Raw genomic sequence first — 17977 nt, 5'->3', positions numbered from 1 at the left:
GTCGAGGGACCACAACCCCGTCCTCATTGAGGGATCAGAAGTAAAAAGGGTGAACAATTTCAAGTTCCTGGGTATCAACATCTCTGAGCATCTCTCCCGGGCCCAATTTCAAAGAAGGCATGACAGCGGGTATATTTTATTAGGAGTTTGAGGAGAATTGGCATGTCACCAAAGACATTCGCAAATTTCTACCAATGTGCCATGGAGAGCATTCTAACGGTTACATCACATACCATCATACCATCTGTTATGGAGGGGCCACTGCACAGGATTGGAAAAAGCTGCAGAAAGTTGTAAACTTAGTTTGCTCCATCACAGGCAGCAGCCTACTAGCAGCCAAGATGCTTTCAAAAGGTGATGCCTCAAAAAGGTGGCATCCATCATTAAAGACCCTCTTCACCCAGGACGTGCCCTCTTCTCATTGCTGCCATCAAGGACGACACACACTCAATGTTTCAGGAACAGCTTCTTCCCCTCAGCTATCAGATTTCTGAATGGACAGTAAATCCAGGATTTATCCAATTATTATCCTCAGTATTTTTCCCCTTTTCTTTTTGCACTACTTATTTAATTTAATTTTTGTTACATATACTTATTGTAATTTATAGATTTTATTAATATGTATTGCAAATGTACTTCAGTTGCAAAACCTTTGGGGTCCTAATTCTTAATTTCATTAACTCCTTAAAATCTTGCAATAAAACCTTATCCCTTTTCAACCACCTTCATTGGTACTCATACTGTTCACACTTCTGCCTGTTTATCCTGACTCCAGAATACTCCTTGGCTGCATGATGACATCCTTAGCTCTGGCGCAAGGTCAACAACCTACCATCTAGTAATCACTTCTGCAGCTACAGAGGCTTCCTGTAATCTTTCCCATGTACAGTGGTCACCACATTGCTCTGATCTTGGCTCATGGTGCACTCCCCACAGACTATCCAATCGGTACTCAGAACTGAAATCTGGTTAGAAAGTAAAATGCCCTCAGAGGTTGTCTGAAATATCTGCCTGCTCATTTTTGTCTATGCAACAGTCACACATTTCCCCTCTGTAAGCACCCTCTTGTAAGTGGTCACCTTCCAAAACATGCTCTCCACAACACTGCAAGGAAGCAACTTGTTTACCCTCCTCCTGCAGAAGTTTTTTTGCAGTCACTCTGTGACATCTTGAACCCTAGCACAAGGAAGACAACAATTAACCAATATCTATCCCTCAATGTCTGACAATAAAATAGAGGCCCTGGTACATTACAATTTTTAGGACTTCATGTGTACAAATCAGTTCTACATTTCTTTCATGACAACAGTGACTACAATTCAAAAATACTTCTTTTCGATATGTCCTGACTATGAAAGATTATAATTAAATAATAGTTTTTTTTTATCTGGCAGCTCCAATATTACCTTGTACTACAACATTGAAAATACAGTGATTATTTTGAAATTCACAATGATGAACAATTTTATTGTAAAAAATGTGCATTTCTCTACATTATAATAAACTAGTTTTTGTACCTAAGAGTGGACAGATCCGTAATACCTGATATAATTGTATGCTTTCCTGAAGTTATTGTCCAGAACAGCAGCTGACAGGCCAAAGTATTCCAACTCTTTCCGTTTCTGCCTATCATCATAAAATGAATAATATTCTAAGGAAGAATCAACCAAGAGTTCAGCTTCTTTGAAACGTTTGAGGTCACACAAGGTGTAAATGGCTTTTAACAATAAATTCCACCAGTCATCTTTATTCAGAACACTAGTCTTTCCTGTAATGAAAAGGAAACAAAAGTACTTCAGTCACTGCTTTCATGAATTGATAAAAAGATGGCTTACAGGTCAGTACAGTACTATTCTTTACTCTGGCAACATCACACCATCTAAGAATCACTTTGGTGATCCAGAATCTATACGAGTTTTTTCTGATCTTCTCCCTATATGGTTGAGTCACCACATTGTTCTGAACTTGGCTGGTGGTGCACTCTCAACAGACTACCCTTTCAGTACTTAGAACTGAATACTAGTTAGAAAGCAACACACCCTCAGAGATCTCCTGAACTATCAGCCTGCTCCTTTTTTATCTATCTGCCATTTCTTCTCTGCATGCACTATAGTCAGCTGCAAGATGACACTGGACAACAAAGATTTTGCTTCCTGCATATCTTCAGCTATAGAGAACAAGCATATACGTTGCAGAGACATTTGAAAACAAGACAAAGTACTTTGAAAGCAATACGAGAAATACAAAAGCAAATTTTGTTTCTGTCTTATTTGGTGGGAAGTAGCACTGAAAGCAGTTCCAGGACATGTGTTTAAGCAGGAGCTAATAATATTTATTTGTATAAATATTTTGGGCTAGAAAAGTATATATTCAAATTTGCTAATGACATGAAAATAAATGGCACTGTAATCAGTGCAGATGGAAGCATTAAATTACAAATTGGTGTTAATATATTAAATAAATGAGGGGGAAAACTGTAGCAAATAGATTCCAATGTTGTCAAATAAGAGGTCTTCCATTTTGGACCCAACATTAGAATGGAGGATTCTCTAAATATCAAAAGGTTATAAACTTCAGAGGTCCAAAGAAAATTAACAGTTCATAATCACTCATTATCAAACTGTAATTTTCAGGTAAGAAATTAATTAAGGTATCAGCATGTTGTCCTTTTGGATTAGAATACAAATTAGATGACAGTAATTTTCCTACAACATACAAAGCCCTGGATCAATACCAGATGTCAGCAGTCTGGGTGTGGTTCGAGGAGAAACGTTAGCTTTGAAAGAAGTCCAATTCAGATATATCAGAATGATACCTTGACCTCAACTACAATAATATTCCCTAGATTTGAGGAAGTTAAGAGGTTACTGGATTTAAAATGTCAATATATGAAGGGAAACTGACAAAGTATTAGGAAGAATTACCTCTGGTCTTTGGTGAATAGAGCAAAACCGAAGTCAGACCTTTTTGGACTGAAGGTGGGAAACACACCTACATAAAAGTGATGGTATTGCATTCTCTACAAAGATGATTGTTTAGTCTAAACCTATAAATGACTTTTGTTAACCGAAGATATCAAGGAATATTGATCAAAGGCAGGTACATGGGGTTAAGTTACAGATCAGCCACGATCTTATTCTCCCTACATTACTATATTCTTAAGTTACCAGCAATCTTTGAAATTTTCATGGTATCAGGAATGTCAATAATGTTTTTGTTATAATGTATCATTGAGTGAAATACCTATAAATTTTGTTTTTACTGCTATCATTAAAAGTTAAACATTTGCCAAGAGAAATCAATTAGATAAATGATCTGAATGAGGATGACTTCTCAAGAGGTCAAGTAATATCTTAAACGATTCTGTCATACAGAGCAGGACAGTGGTTGCCATAAACAATCAAATAGTTGTTTCATTTTAGTCTCTGTGTGTGGCTGTACATGTAGGATTCTGCAACAGCTCCCAATTTACAACTTTTAAATCTTTTAATAAGTCAAGAGCAGATGCGATTAAAATCTACAGAATACAAAATAGCAATGAAATTACTTTGCATTGTTTCAAAATGCCAAGAAAATGAACAATACACTAAAAATTATAATCAAGTGGGATGGACAAACACATATAATTGGGCATTTGCTAAGTTTGCAGCAACAACTAAGCAATGCATATAATTAATTACATCAGTTCAGTGTTTAAACATAATGTACCAGGTTCATTTGTCGGCAATGATTAGATTTTAGTACAGGTTGAGGACCCCTTATCCCAAATGCACGGGGCCAAAAGTATTTTTGATTTTGTATTTTGGAATATATAATGAGATAGCTTGGAATTGCCATCATTTCCAACTCTGAATTTATGTGTTACCGTAAGCAGTCTTTGTCTTACACTTGTTCATCACACATATGGACTTAAAAGTAAAAATTATTACATTCTATTAATATAATAAAATAAAATGTGTGCAGGGAAACAAAAGCAGCACAGAAGCATCGGTGGAATACTTCAATCACCTGCTGAACAACAACAAATAGCAGGCTTTCAGTCTTTACCTATGATGTTGTACTTTAACTGAAAGATTACAGTATTGGTATTTTACTTTTTTATGTTTTATTCAAGGTATAAAACCAATCAGCATTGCAGACTTATTCCAGTGTAAGATGTTCATCAGCAACAATCTTCACAAACTCATCAATGAACTTTTCTGTTGCTTTGTGATCAGCAGACACTTTATCTTTAGAATTTTAAAAATCTTTAAAAATTTTTGCCATGCCTTTTCTAAAGTTTCTGCAACCAGCCTGCTGAATATTCACATTTACCTTCTATTTTTAGTTTGTTGTGATAGATCTTTGCTTGTTTCACTATCAGCATACCATTAAGCAGACAAATCCACTCTTTCATAACATAATTGAGATCTTCATTTGTCACTTCATGCAGTGTTTTTCTATTTTTCATTAACTTCTGTTCATTATGTATGTGAGGTCACTTTTCAGAACTGTCTATGATGTGAATTGCATGGGAATCTTCCCAGCGTCATGTGGAATTTTCAATCTCTGACATCACGTCAGTCCTCAAAAAAAAAATTGGAATTTCAGATAAGGGGTATTCAACCTGTAAATTTTAGTTAAAGCTTCACATGATTACATGAATTCCTTACCTTTCACATCCAAATATGCAGCTTCCTGATCATCAATGTCACTAACTTTATCTCTTGAGTCCTTGGCAAGATGCAGATGTTTTTCCCCATTTTTGGATTTTGAAACTAAAGAAACTTGAGCCCTGCTCATTGCCACCTACAGACAAATTCAATATCAAATGCACCTTAAAAAAATTGCTCAGTAACCAAAGGTAACTAAATAACTGCTCAACCACAAATGGAATTAGTTTAATTATATCCCAACAAAGCTTCCTTCAAGACAGAATCATGTTGCCAATAGCATAAAATAAACATGGTACAAACTGACAGCTTTTAAATTCTATCAGATTTAGGTGTTCTTTCTCATGGTGAAACATTAAATGTTGATTAGAAAGGGGAAAAGCATTCAGAGGCATTTTTATATGCTTCACTTTCTGGAAGTCATTGTTCACATCAACACAATATCTTGAGCAATTATGTTAACTGAAGGCTACACATTAATTTCATTCCTTTATCTTGTCAGACAACATTTGTATTACTATATTATCAATCTAGTGTGATGGGGTATTAATAGGAGTTAAATCCAGCAGTCCAGAAAAACCGCAGTCTGGATTTACACTAAAAACGATAGAAATTTTATATGGAATACTGAAGATGTTGAATTAATGGAAGTTTACTGTATACCCATCTCAAAATACTGTTGTGAATATGCATCAAGAAAATGTCAAATTTTAACAATTCTCACATCTTGAACAACTAGTCCTTTAATATTTGCTGATTTACAATTTCATCTTATAGTTTGCAATTAAATAAAATGTGAAAAAAAGAATTTGAACTTGAACGATTAAATTAACCTAGACCATTCTATTTTTACCCCGCAGCCAACTCAAGGTTAAGATGCAGGTCTCCTGTTCTTCTCTATTATCTTAAATAGAAAATACATGCTGTGTTAAAGGGATCTTCTTGCTGGAACCCATTTCTGCTTTGCCAGAATTCCTTATCTGCCAATTTTGCTGCTTTTCTTTTTTGATGTTTTAATATTTATTGTTCTGCTGGTGCTCTCTCATGCAAACCTATCAATATTCATGTGCTAGCCTTCATAGCAAGTACAACTAAGGGTAAAACTGGAGTAAAGCTCCACCTTAATTTCAGCAAATATTACACAAGTATATTTCCAGTATTATTGAATTGTGATCAAGTACAGAATTTCTACCTTTCCTTTCTCTGACTTTAGTGTTCAGAGGCCCACTGTGGTATTCCTGTTGCTTCCCAAATTCTTCTAATTCACCCACATGCAATAATTCTATTCTGTACTGATTAACTCCTTTTTAAATTTGATGTTTAGAAAACCTCAGCAAACATATGGAAAGTGCTAAAATTAAGCTTCTAAAGTGAGACAAACTGCTTACATTGGAATACATGAAAACACAAATACAACATTAAATTCAGTTTTCAGGTACAACATCACTGGCACAAAATTTGCTCATTTTCTATTCACTTTCAAAAGTCTAGTCTTTGCAATGCTTTCCAATATGATCTTATGAATTGCTGTAGGCAGGAAAGGAATTCATTAAGATTGAACAGGTGTAATGTTAAACAGGCTGTTATACTTGGTACTTCAATTGTATATCAATTTTCTTTTAGTTAGCAATAATTCTTTTACTGGGAAATCATGAAACAAGATCTAAATTACAACTCACCTTTAAAAGCATTGCTAACATGGCAAGTAAAGCATCCACATAATCAGGTAACTTTTTTTGGGAATACAGTAAGGTTGAACGGTGAAGTAACAGCTTCAATTCCTGAATGTCAGACAAGTGATTATTTATGTGTTAGGAAATATGATGATTAAATCCACTAAAACAAATTTTTTAAAAGACAAGTTGCTCAATTTCTTCTTGAGAAAACTGTCAACAAATGGCAGACTGACATTTTTATTACATTCCATTAATTGTACTAATAATGAGAAACTCTACAGAATTTGTTTCTGCTTTTGTGAGAAGCACTATTTCATTCCCAACAATTCTGCAGGCAGTTTGATATTTTTCTTGAGTTTGAAGGCGGGTAAAGCTGAGGTATATAATAACTCAGAAAACTATCATGGTATAAAGTTAAGTTTGATTTCATTTTTAAGCATCTCCCTGCACTTCTTGTAGCCTTGACTATTTCCCCTTCTTGAGTTATCTCTACATGCTATGTGCTTCTTTATTTTCCTTTACCCATCCTAGATAACCCTTGACATCTGTGTACTTATTACCCTTGGCTTTTATCCTTACAGGAACATGATAGCCCTAAACTCTTAATATTTTTCCTTTGAATTCTTCCAACTGTGCAGATTAACCTTGAATATTCTGCAACCTAAGAGTCAACAATGTCTTGGATCTCAGCCTCTGAATGTTTGCAAACACAAGAATCACCTGAGCACTGCAGCTTGGCTACTGAGGTTGGGATGGCCTTGGTTCTAGAATGGAGGCACTGTGGATCGATCAGCTCCTCATTAGTCCAGTAGACTGCCTCCCGAGGGAAGCTTATTAGAAGCAAGTTGCAGCAAGGCAAGAATAACTGCCGTCAACCTTGTCCCAAAATACCAACTCAACAGTAACATGGTAACCAGAAAGATCATTTTTCAAGGATTCCACTTAAATTTCAGGGTATAACAGTTCAGGAGGCTGTTATTTACCCTGTAAGATTGAAGAGGAAAAGAACATACACACATGGTGTCTAGAGAGAGAAAGCAAGTGTGGCCCAGAGGAACAAAATCTACAGTCATCAGGACACAGCAAGGGGAAAAGGGATTGTGGTGCAGTGATTCAGGATATTAGCCTCCAAGGTGTAGAAGGACTGTGACTCTCAACTTTGGGTTATAGTTTTATACTAGATGCAACTTATTTAATAACCAATAAATCCATGCACATTATCACTTGTACTCACAAATGTCTTGAATTAGCTAAACCAGATATACTAAAATTGAAAGTATATGAGATCTATAAATTGGCAACTCTTACACAAGAGCTATCATTTTCACAAGACTTTCCTTACTTCCCAGACTTCTTTTCACTTTGGTCACAGGTCATAATTAATTAATTAACCCCACCAAAGAAGTCTTAACAGTTCAGGTACACATTTTATCAGGCAGACTAGATGACTCTAGATGTAGTATTCATAGCTCGAATAACACTCCACTTCTAAAATTAATTTTTCAGGATGTTGACATCGCTGGAACTGCCAGCGTTTAAGTCACCATCCAACTGTCCAAACCTTTACAGAGGTACTTATAATAGGCTGAGGAAAGGAATGCCAAATTTTCTTTTATGCTTAATTATGTAAGGCCCATTTAATGTGGTAAATTTCATATGTAACATGTGCATGAGAAGATATCTGTAAAAGCCAGGCTAAAATCCAGTTCCACTACCAACCAAATTTCTACAATGATAACTAATTTGTAATTTCAATGAATCCAACATGTAGCTAGTAAATTATTACAGGCGTCCCTCCCCCTTTACAAAGGTAGAACCATTAATTTATATGGGAAAATTTTTCGTAAAACGAAAATCCTCTGTATTTTCACATTCATAAAATACGAAAACAGGTTACTAATGTAGGTCTTTTGTAAAAGCAAAGCGGCATAAAGTGAACATTTGTAAGGGGGGGGAGACACCTGTATTTTGCAATGGTTTGCAAAAAACTTTTTTTTGGTTTTCACAATACAGTGAAACACATGCTCTGTCACTATAATTAACTGCTGCTGTATTTTGTACCTGCTGAGCTGCATTCGCATCATGTGTTAACGTTTCAGCATCATGCATTGATTCCAGTGCCTCAAGAGCTTTCTCTGGCCGCCCTAGTTGTTGTTGTAAGGTTGAGAGAGAAATACGTGCGTCCAGGTGCAAAGGTGCCATTGCCACCACTTTGGCATAGCTCTCTGCTGCCAGCTCCATGTGTCCCAATGCTTTCAAGCACTCTAACATTGAGAGACGAAAATTAGAATTGAGCATAATATATATTTTCTGAAAGTTTATTCTTTCCTGACCTCCCAATGTCTCTCCACAATCATTATCGTAATACATATATTCCAGAAGGAAATAAATATTTGGTGCTAGGATCACATTGGAGGTAAGGCCAATTTGTTGAAAATAAAAGATGGTTGGGGAAAAGGGTGATGACAAGGGTGATGGGAAGGCAAGGGGAGAGAATACAATGTGGAAAACAGAATGGATGTAGATGAGAGCCCCATCAGCTACCTTGAAGGAGAAACCAAGATATTATCTTGGCTTGAAAGGTCAACACGTGCAAAGGTAGAATGAAGAGAATGAGAGAATGGGTAAAGAGGAAGTGCAGTAAAAGTTTATGAGCTAATGGCAAATACTGGCTGATATCCTATCTACTCCTAGAAACACATCAACACATCGTTCATCTAGGCTACTGCACCCACATACTTCAAATCAGCTACTATCATCCTGTACCAAAGAACGGTACACCTTCAGAACTAAATACTACTGCCAGGTGGCACTGACACTAATCATCATGAAGTGCTTTGAACAGCTTGTAACGGCACATATCAAATACTCCATTCCTGCCACACTGGACACTCACCAATATGCTCACCAACAGAACCACTCTACAACAATGCCTTCATTGCCTTCACATACCTAGAAAACAAGGACACTTACAGAATGCCGTTTCTGGATATCAGTTCAGCATTCAACACCATTGTCCCACAGACCTTGATGAACAAACTCATACTCCTCAATCTAAGTACCCTTCTGTGCAATGGGTGTTGGACTACAAATCAACAGACCTTTGATAGTCAGGATGCAGAACCGCTCATTCGCATCATTCTCAACAAGGATGCAACCCAGGGCTGTGTGCTGAGCCCACTGCTGTACACTCTGCTCACACATAACTGCATAGCCAAACACTCGAGTAATCACATTGCCAACTTCGCCAATGACATGACAGTGGTGCGGCTCATCAACAACAATGAGTCAGCCTACAGACAGGTGGTGGAGGAGCTCGAGGCCTAGTGCCAGTAAAATAACCTCTTCCTCAATATCATAAGACAAAGGAGATGGTTGTTGACTTCCGAAGAACTCGCACAACTCTTTACATCGGCAGCGCAGCAGTGGAAACTGCGAGAAGTTTCAAACTCCTGAGGGCACATCTTGCACAACCTCTCATGGTCTCAGAATGCATTATACACAATCAGGAAAGCTCACCAATGCCTCTAATTTCTGAGGAGGCTGAAGAGTACTGGACAATACACATCTATAGTCACGTTATTCTACAGATGCTGAGTACAGAGCATCCTAACAAGCAGCATCACTGCCTGATACAGAAATTGCACTGTGGTGAACAGGAAGGCTTTAAAATGGGTTAAAACTGCTCAATCTATCATCAGCACCAGCCTTCCGGCCATCAAGGACATATAAACAGAAAGGTGCCAGAAAAGGGCAAATAACATCATAAAGAATCACATCCACCCTGCTCATGGACTGTAGACCCATTGCCATCAGGGTGGAGGCTATATAGCATCCATGTCAGACAAGCAGACTAAAATAAGTTACTTTTCCTCAGTAGTAAGGGTGATCAACACCTCCATCCATTAACCCACCACAGCACAACTCCAACCACCACTACTTTATCATTTCCTGACAGTCACCTTATGTACAGACACTCCTTGTGTCACTTTATGGACATACAATCTATGGATATATTATTATTGTGCTCTTTATCTTACTGTACTTTCTTTTGAGCTGCATCAGTTCCAAAGTAATGATTATTTTGTTCTCCTTTACAAATGTATACAGTACTGGAAATGACATTAAACAACCTTGAATCTTGACATGGTGATAAGTTGAGGAATGTAAGCCAAAAGTCATAGATGAACAAATATGGTTGAAACAAAGTTGGAAATTGGGAGTGACAACTGATAAAATTTTCCAACTTTGGGTGAGACAGGAAAGAAAAGTAAGGGAAGGGCTGTGAGACAGACTGAGAAGTACAGATACACTGTTTGATCTGTATTCAAGTGCTTTTATTACACCTGCCACTTTCTTCATTGTGTTCACAACTCAAGGATGCAAACAGGCTCTCATTTGGCAAAGCAAATTCTCTAATTTTCTAAAAAGAAATAATAATTAATATTGAATATCTAATAATGAATAATAGCAATGAAAATAAAAATCATCCAATAATAATCTAATAATGGAATTTTTAATTTTTTTCTAGTTTTGTAATAATAGATATTATAAATTATAGATAATATTTTGAAGAAGTTAAACACATACATAAATTTCATTATTGTAATGACTATTTTTAGACAGATTTTAAAATTGCATTCAAGTTTTCCTATTTCCCACGGCTGCATAATAACTTTCTCTGGTTACCTTTGTTCTTGCTATGCAGTTCTGAGAGAAATATGTGCATGAAAGTATAAGGTGAAATGATAACACTTTAGCACAGATTTCTACCACCAGTTCCATGAACCAGTTACTACGAATAATCAACTGACCAAGTCACGTTTAACCCCCTCCAAAAGCCAAAGTGCCAGAACTCAAAAGGAGCGCTCAATTATATAAGATTCATGAGGAGGAGGCTGTCCAACTCTACCACCTTGTGTCCCATTTCTCTGGCTTCCTCTTGTGCTTCTTTCTATACTTTTCCTCTTCAAACAGCTGTCTTTTATCAAATCTCATAATATAAGCATCACAAGAACTTGTATTACCTACACTGTATAGAACTGACAATAGGGAATGATGGTTCTGTGACATTTTACTTAGTTTACTAGTAATCCAAGTGCCTGGGATACTAATCAAAAGACCAGGCATCAAATTCCACCATGACAGCAATGCAATTTTAATTTGGTTAATGCTTTCCAACTAGTAAAAACAAAACTAATCCTCCAGTAATGGCCAAGTTATGATGAGGCAGTGTGTTCCAGACTTCTAACACCCTCTGTGCAGAAAAGAATGCTTTGTCATCCCCATTCTACCAATTATTGTAAATCACTCCACCCTAATGTTTGACTTCTCACTTAATGAAATTCATTTTACTCAAAGTCATCAAAATTTTATACACCTCAGTCTCATCTGCTCCAAGAAAACAACCCTAATTTATCCAACCTATATTCATAGCTACAATCATATTTGTTTTAATCAAGTTGCTGTCTAAAGCAAGCTGTCAATATAAGTAAAACCAAATTAACAATTCTCTTTAACTTGAAACTAGGTGAATCTTATTCTGTCGCCAGCAGCATGTCTTCATTCCCTGCAAGTGCTGCACATGCTTGTTTCACCATTTTTGATTCTTTCAATAAATGTCAACATACGATTTGCTTTGAGTAACAAGACTTCCAGGATCTAAATTTAATTACCTGCATGACGGAGCCAGACCACTGCAAGGTTGTATCGTTCTGAACAAACAAGGGCACTCAAAAGGGGCAATGCCGAGTTATACTCGCCAATCTCTAGGAAAGCTTCGGCTACATCTAAATAGAGGTCTCCCATGTCTTCAGGATTCTGTTCCATTAAGTGAGTCATTAAAAGCTGCAGATAATAAGAATCCAACATGGCAATTAAGAGGAGCTACACTATTCAGCTTTTGCAATTATTTTCCTCACTCTTCAAAAGAAGCTTCAATGAAATTCTGCCCTCACTGAATTGTAAAATAGACTGCATCATTATAAAATTTAAAGCACACTGCATGCTTGTAATAATAAGGTTGATCTTGAAAGGGATTTCAAATTAATCTCAACTACAGATTAAAACAAGGGCTAGTCTGAGGGGAAAAAAACAGAAGACATTGGAAATAATCAGCAGATTAGGTAACATCATGGAGAAAGAAACAGGGTTAATAACTTGTGTTGATGAGCTTTCATTGATGGACTTCACTCATTCTCCATTTCCTTTTTTACTTCAGATTTCCTGTATCCACAGTATTGTTTCTCTGTATTCTGGAACTTCAAATAAAGCACGAAACATTCTATTTTCAGTAAGGTGAATTAATTAAAAATCTAATACTTAAGCTTTCAATCAAATCTGTGAATACCTTCTATAAAGAACATGTATTATCTATTTAAAATATTAGCACCATATATCTATAAAGGAGATAACCATATTTATACATAATAATAATAGCAAATGATTTAAAACTGGTGTCATCTTTAAACAGCCAGAAAATAGAGTCACATTCATTAAAACATGCTTACTGAGGAAAATTTAATTTTCCTGATATTTAATAAAAGCCGCACACAAAAAGAAGTGGGTGGGGGAGCTAGAAGCTTACCTTTCACCCCGCTTAAACAGGCAGAACAAAATTCTACTATTTGCTTAAAGAATCAAAACTGAAGTCAGCTTATGTCACATCTACTCATCTGATTGAATCCACAGCAGGTAAATTGTTCAAAGTATAGCACAAGCCTTCCACTTATTTAAAGTTCAAAGTTATTTTATTAATCAGAGTACATATATGACACCATATACAACCTTTAGATTCACTTTCTTGAGGGCATACTCAATAAACCCAATAACCATAACAGAATCAACGAAAGACGGTACCAAGAGGTGCAAAAAAGCAACAAACTATGCAAATACAAAAAGAAAGAGAAAAAAGAACTAATAATAATAATTAAATAAATAAGCAATAAATTTCAAGAACATGAGGTGAAGAGTCCCTGAACATGAGTTCATAGGTTGTGGTAACAGTTCAGTGATGGGCAAGTAAAGTTGAGTGAAGTTACCCCTTCTGATTCAGAAGCCTGATGGTTGAGGGGTATAACTGTTCCTGAACCTGGTGATGTGAGTCCTGAGGCTCCTGCTTCCTGATGACAGCAGCACCAAGAGAGCATGAACTGGGTGGTGAGACCCCTTGATGATTGATGCTGCTTTCCTGTGACAGCTCTCCATGTAGATGTGCTCAATGGCAGGAAGGGCTTTACCCGTGTTAGACTGGACCACATCGACTACTTTAGGTAGGCTTTTCCGTTTAAGGGCATTGGAGCTTCCATAACAGGCTGTGATGCAACCAGTCAATATACTTACCACCACACATCTACAGAAGTTAGTTAACATTATAGATGTCATGCTGAATCTTCACAAACTCCAAAGGAAGCAGAGGCAATGCGTGCTTTCTTCATAATTGCATTTATTTGCTGGGCCAGGACAATTCCTCTGAAATGGTAACACCTAGGAATTTAAAGTTGCTGATCCTCTCCACCAATGAGGAGTGGCTCATGGACCTCCAGTGTCCTCCTCCTCAAGTCAATAATCAGCTCTTTGGTCTTTCTGACATTGACTAAGAGGTTGTTGTTGTCGTGGCAACACTCAGCCAAATTTTCAATCTCCCTCCTAGATGCTGATTCATCAGCATTCTTGCTTCGGCCAACAATAGTGGTGTCGTCAGCAAATTTAAATAAGGCATTGGAGCTATGCTTTGCCGCACAGTCATAAGTGTAAAGCAAGTAGAGCAGGGAGCTAAGCACACGGCCTTGTTATACACCTGTGCTGATGGAGATTGTGGAGGCGATGTTGTCGCCAATCTGAACCAACTAGGGTCTGCAGTGAGGAAATAGAGGATCGAATTGCACAAGGAAATACTGAGGCCAACGTCTAGAAGTTTATTGATCAGTTTTGAGGGGATGACAGTATTGAATGCTGAGCTGTAGTCAATAAAGAACATCCTGATATATGCACCTTTGCTGTCCAAATGTTCTAGGGTTGAGTGAAAAGCCAATGAAATGGCATTTGCTGTGGACCTGTTGTGCCGGTAGGCAAATTGGAGCGGATCTAAGTCACTTCTCAGGCAGGAGTTGATATGCTTCATCACCAACCTCTCAAAACACTTCATCACTCTGGACGTAAGTGCTACCTCATATTGGTGTTAATGAGAAATCTAACAGGACAACAACAATTATTACTGTAACATTTTTCAAGCACTACTAACTTACAGTTAAATAATTCAACACCGGATATACTATAGGTACTTGCACACATTAAAATTGTTTCCTTGGCACTGCCGCTCCTCACTTGAACAAAACACAAAAAATGTAATCAAACTGTTTCTCTTAACTATTTCTCATTGTGCACTCAGCCCACACCTACATTGTTACTTTATTCTCAGACTGTTAATACTGTGCTTATTGAAACTGATTGGTTTCTTGGAATAACCACTAGTAGTTCAAATGCTATCTTTTACCACCCCTCCGCAGCATAATGAAGAATATTAGTTTGTATTGAGGGAAATTAGAGATACAGTACTATTTCATTGAGATTTGGCTTCTGAAGTGTGGACCAATACACTGTACAATGATGTATCTTTCTGACTAATCAGCATAATTTTTTTCCCGTAATTGTTGCCTCTTTCTTTAACTGTCCTTTTATTTTATCATTTTCTGCACAAACAGTGATTGCAAAGCAGTTTATTAATGTTCAGTCGAATTACTGCATGTGTATTTAGCTTAAGATCCTTGAGCGGTCATAATTGAATTCACAACTCACATTGACCTGCAACTTACCTCAAGGGGCTGAAGAATATGAAGGTGGATCAAGCACACCATCAGCTTAACTTGGATATCTATAGGAACTCCATCTGGAATCTGACAGTTGTAAGTAATCTCTAGAATAAGAGACAGCACAGAGAGTAGTTTAGTTTGTATTCAGTATCTTAAAGAAAATAAAATACCTTTCTACACCTAGAATTCTTCCCTTTTTTCATTCCTCTCCTTCTCATTCCTAACCTGAACATCATACACTCAGCCCAGGCTACCAATCAATTCTTGGCTTACTGTTAGCAATTCACTTCTTAACCTTCTGCTGGCAATATTTTCAGGAATGTACATTTTCACTACAATCAAAACAACTCATTCAAAAATGATTTAGCAGCTGATGGACAAGCCAACATATTGTAATGCATCTTTCTTAAAACCCCTGTTGCTGGTGCTTCTTCCTTTATCTCTCCCTTTGTTTCATGTTTTACCCTAATGTATGGAGCACTTTAAGAATTTTCTTTCTGGAAGACACTGCACAAATAGAGATTGCTGCTTAATTCTTAGAAAAATGCCTATTAAAAAAATATGTGCACATAACTTTGGAACAAAGATTTGGATTCATAGGAGTTTTATATCTGATTTAAGCATTATGAACAGAGCCTGTCCATATGGCTTAGAATTGCTTCCGTATAAGAACAGAATAACTGTGCATTTACCAAAAAAGTAACAAATTATCTATGTGTAGTTACTAGGAGTACTTAATATAAGGAAGACTTGTTCAAAAACAGCGTCCTATATTGCAGAACACCGCATTTGAAAGATGTAGAGCGGTAAAGAACTGATATGCTATACCACAGTGTTAACATATACAGTGGATCACTTACAAAAACTATGCCACTGAAAAGCAAATATTCAACCATAAGCAATAATTAAATGTTGAGCAAATGAGGGAAATATCCCACTTCAGATGCACTGTGTCAACATTAATCATAGTCAGATCAGGAACAGAGTAAAGATTCATCCACTCTATCAACAACATTCATCAGCCCTAACGTCAGAAGAGCATTTCTTAACACAATATGTTCTACATTTCACACCATGAAATTGCATGATCTTTCAGAGGGAGACGACCAATTTGCACTAAAATAGAGAATGTTTTGAGTGATAGGCTGGTGTGTATTTGCAATCAGAGTAAGTTGTCTGTTGGAATTAGTTTCATAGAGGACTGTTGCATAAGTATATGAAACCTTCATCCCACCAACTGAGCTGGTTCAAAAGCAGATCCAAGTGTGAAATACCAGTATCTAAAGCACTATTGCATACAGTCCATAAATACATAATTGCCCCATAACATTAACAAATCCTAAAAATGACTTGTAAGCCCAAACCCAAAAGCACTTTTTACCTTCCTCTGCATGATCTTTTTTTGAAGAAATCTTTTCAACCACAACTTCAGTAAAGGTAGTTATAATCTATGAAAGAAAGAAAAATCAAACAGGCTTGTATCAAAATATTGCAAGTTCAAAGCCACTTACTTTTTTATTAAACAAGAACTTATCAGTACCTATATACTAGATGAAAGGTGAACAAAAAAAAAGGAAATTGGATGTTTAAAAAGTAATTGTTGCAGGAAGTAGTTGTGTTTTAGGGAGTTTGTCCTTAACTAGAAGTATATATGCTGGAACATAACAAGGCTGGAGAAGATTAAAATCAACAAGGCCCAAGAAGATTTAAAAATACAGCAAAAGATATTGAAATGAATTTGTTGAAGTGTAGGGAACCACCAACCTCTCAAGAAGATTTAGGTGACAGAATTTGAATTGGGGTACCATAATGGAAGTACTGGACTATCGCTGAATAATTATGTGAAACAAGCATCTTATGAAATGGTAAAGTAGAATCATGAAAAATGCTCCCACTACTTAGTCTTCTGTTCCTGTTACACAAGAGAACATGAGCTACAATTCTGGACCCAATGGGCTTCATGAATGGTGGCTTTGAAAGGGTTGATAAAGAAAATACTGGAGACATCAATCTCCAACATATTTAAGTTGTAAAAATTATGGACTAGATATGGTTTCAACACTCTTCTCATTATGAAGCAGAATCCTAAAATTTATCTATACAGACATTTTAAGGTGGCAAACAGAGTTTTTGGTTCGACGATTTTGTTCAGCAAAAGTGACCCCACTGAAATAAGGTGGAATATGAATAAAAATGAGCCATAGTTTGAAATTTAAGTACAAGGTAGAATTGGGGAACACTTTTAGTTATCCAAGACTGACGTGAGGCAGACCAGATCTGAAAAGTAAAAGTATGCAGTATTTGATCATTCAAAATCAAGCATCCATTTTAAATCAAAATAATACATTTTATAAAGAGCATATTGAATATTGGGTAGTAGCTAAGAAGCATGTTATTTCAAATAAAGGATAGAGCATCACATGATATTATTGCAGAATATAATCTTGTCCTTTAAGATAATTTTGATAAACTATTTGTGGTTGAGGATAGCTTCTCAATTCAGTTTTCTGCAACACAGGGATATGCAAGACAACTAAAAGTAATGAATGATTTTTTTTGTTGTTGGTGTAAACAGAAGATCTGAAAATGCAAAGGAAAGCAATGAAAGTGTTAATGCAAAAATAATAATCAAGTCAACAAGTCAGAAAGAAATTAATAAAGATGGAATATTGTTGATATAGCAACAGCATTCAACTTCAAACAGTGACTCCTACTGAATCGTTATTACATGATCCCTTAGCACTCCCACCACTGAATAATTTGACTCAGTTTACAAGTGAGCAAACTTGCTGATCTGGAAAATAATGCATTCCAATAGAAAAGCACTTCATCCATCTTT

The 17977-nt window shown here is 36.5% G+C and overlaps 1 protein-coding gene across 1 annotated transcript in view; it reads right to left on the bottom strand.

The window, feature by feature from the left end:
• gtf3c3 (general transcription factor IIIC, polypeptide 3) overlaps window positions 1-17977 on the bottom strand; it is a 46935-nt gene that overhangs the window by 10944 nt on the left and 18014 nt on the right. Inside the window, exons 8-14 of the mRNA XM_073046944.1 lie at window positions 16520-16586; window positions 15142-15242; window positions 12004-12175; window positions 8390-8592; window positions 6332-6433; window positions 4653-4788; window positions 1543-1768 (exon numbers count right to left, since the gene is read on the bottom strand). Of these exons, the coding sequence (XP_072903045.1) occupies window positions 1543-1768; window positions 4653-4788; window positions 6332-6433; window positions 8390-8592; window positions 12004-12175; window positions 15142-15242; window positions 16520-16586 (1007 nt within the window). The remainder of the gene's footprint in view (window positions 1-1542; window positions 1769-4652; window positions 4789-6331; window positions 6434-8389; window positions 8593-12003; window positions 12176-15141; window positions 15243-16519; window positions 16587-17977) is intronic.

Source organism: Hemitrygon akajei, chromosome 5, assembly GCF_048418815.1.
Source record: "Hemitrygon akajei chromosome 5, sHemAka1.3, whole genome shotgun sequence".
Taxonomy (NCBI): Eukaryota; Metazoa; Chordata; class Chondrichthyes; order Myliobatiformes; family Dasyatidae; genus Hemitrygon; species Hemitrygon akajei.
This window is presented reverse-complemented; position numbering and strand designations above follow the sequence as displayed.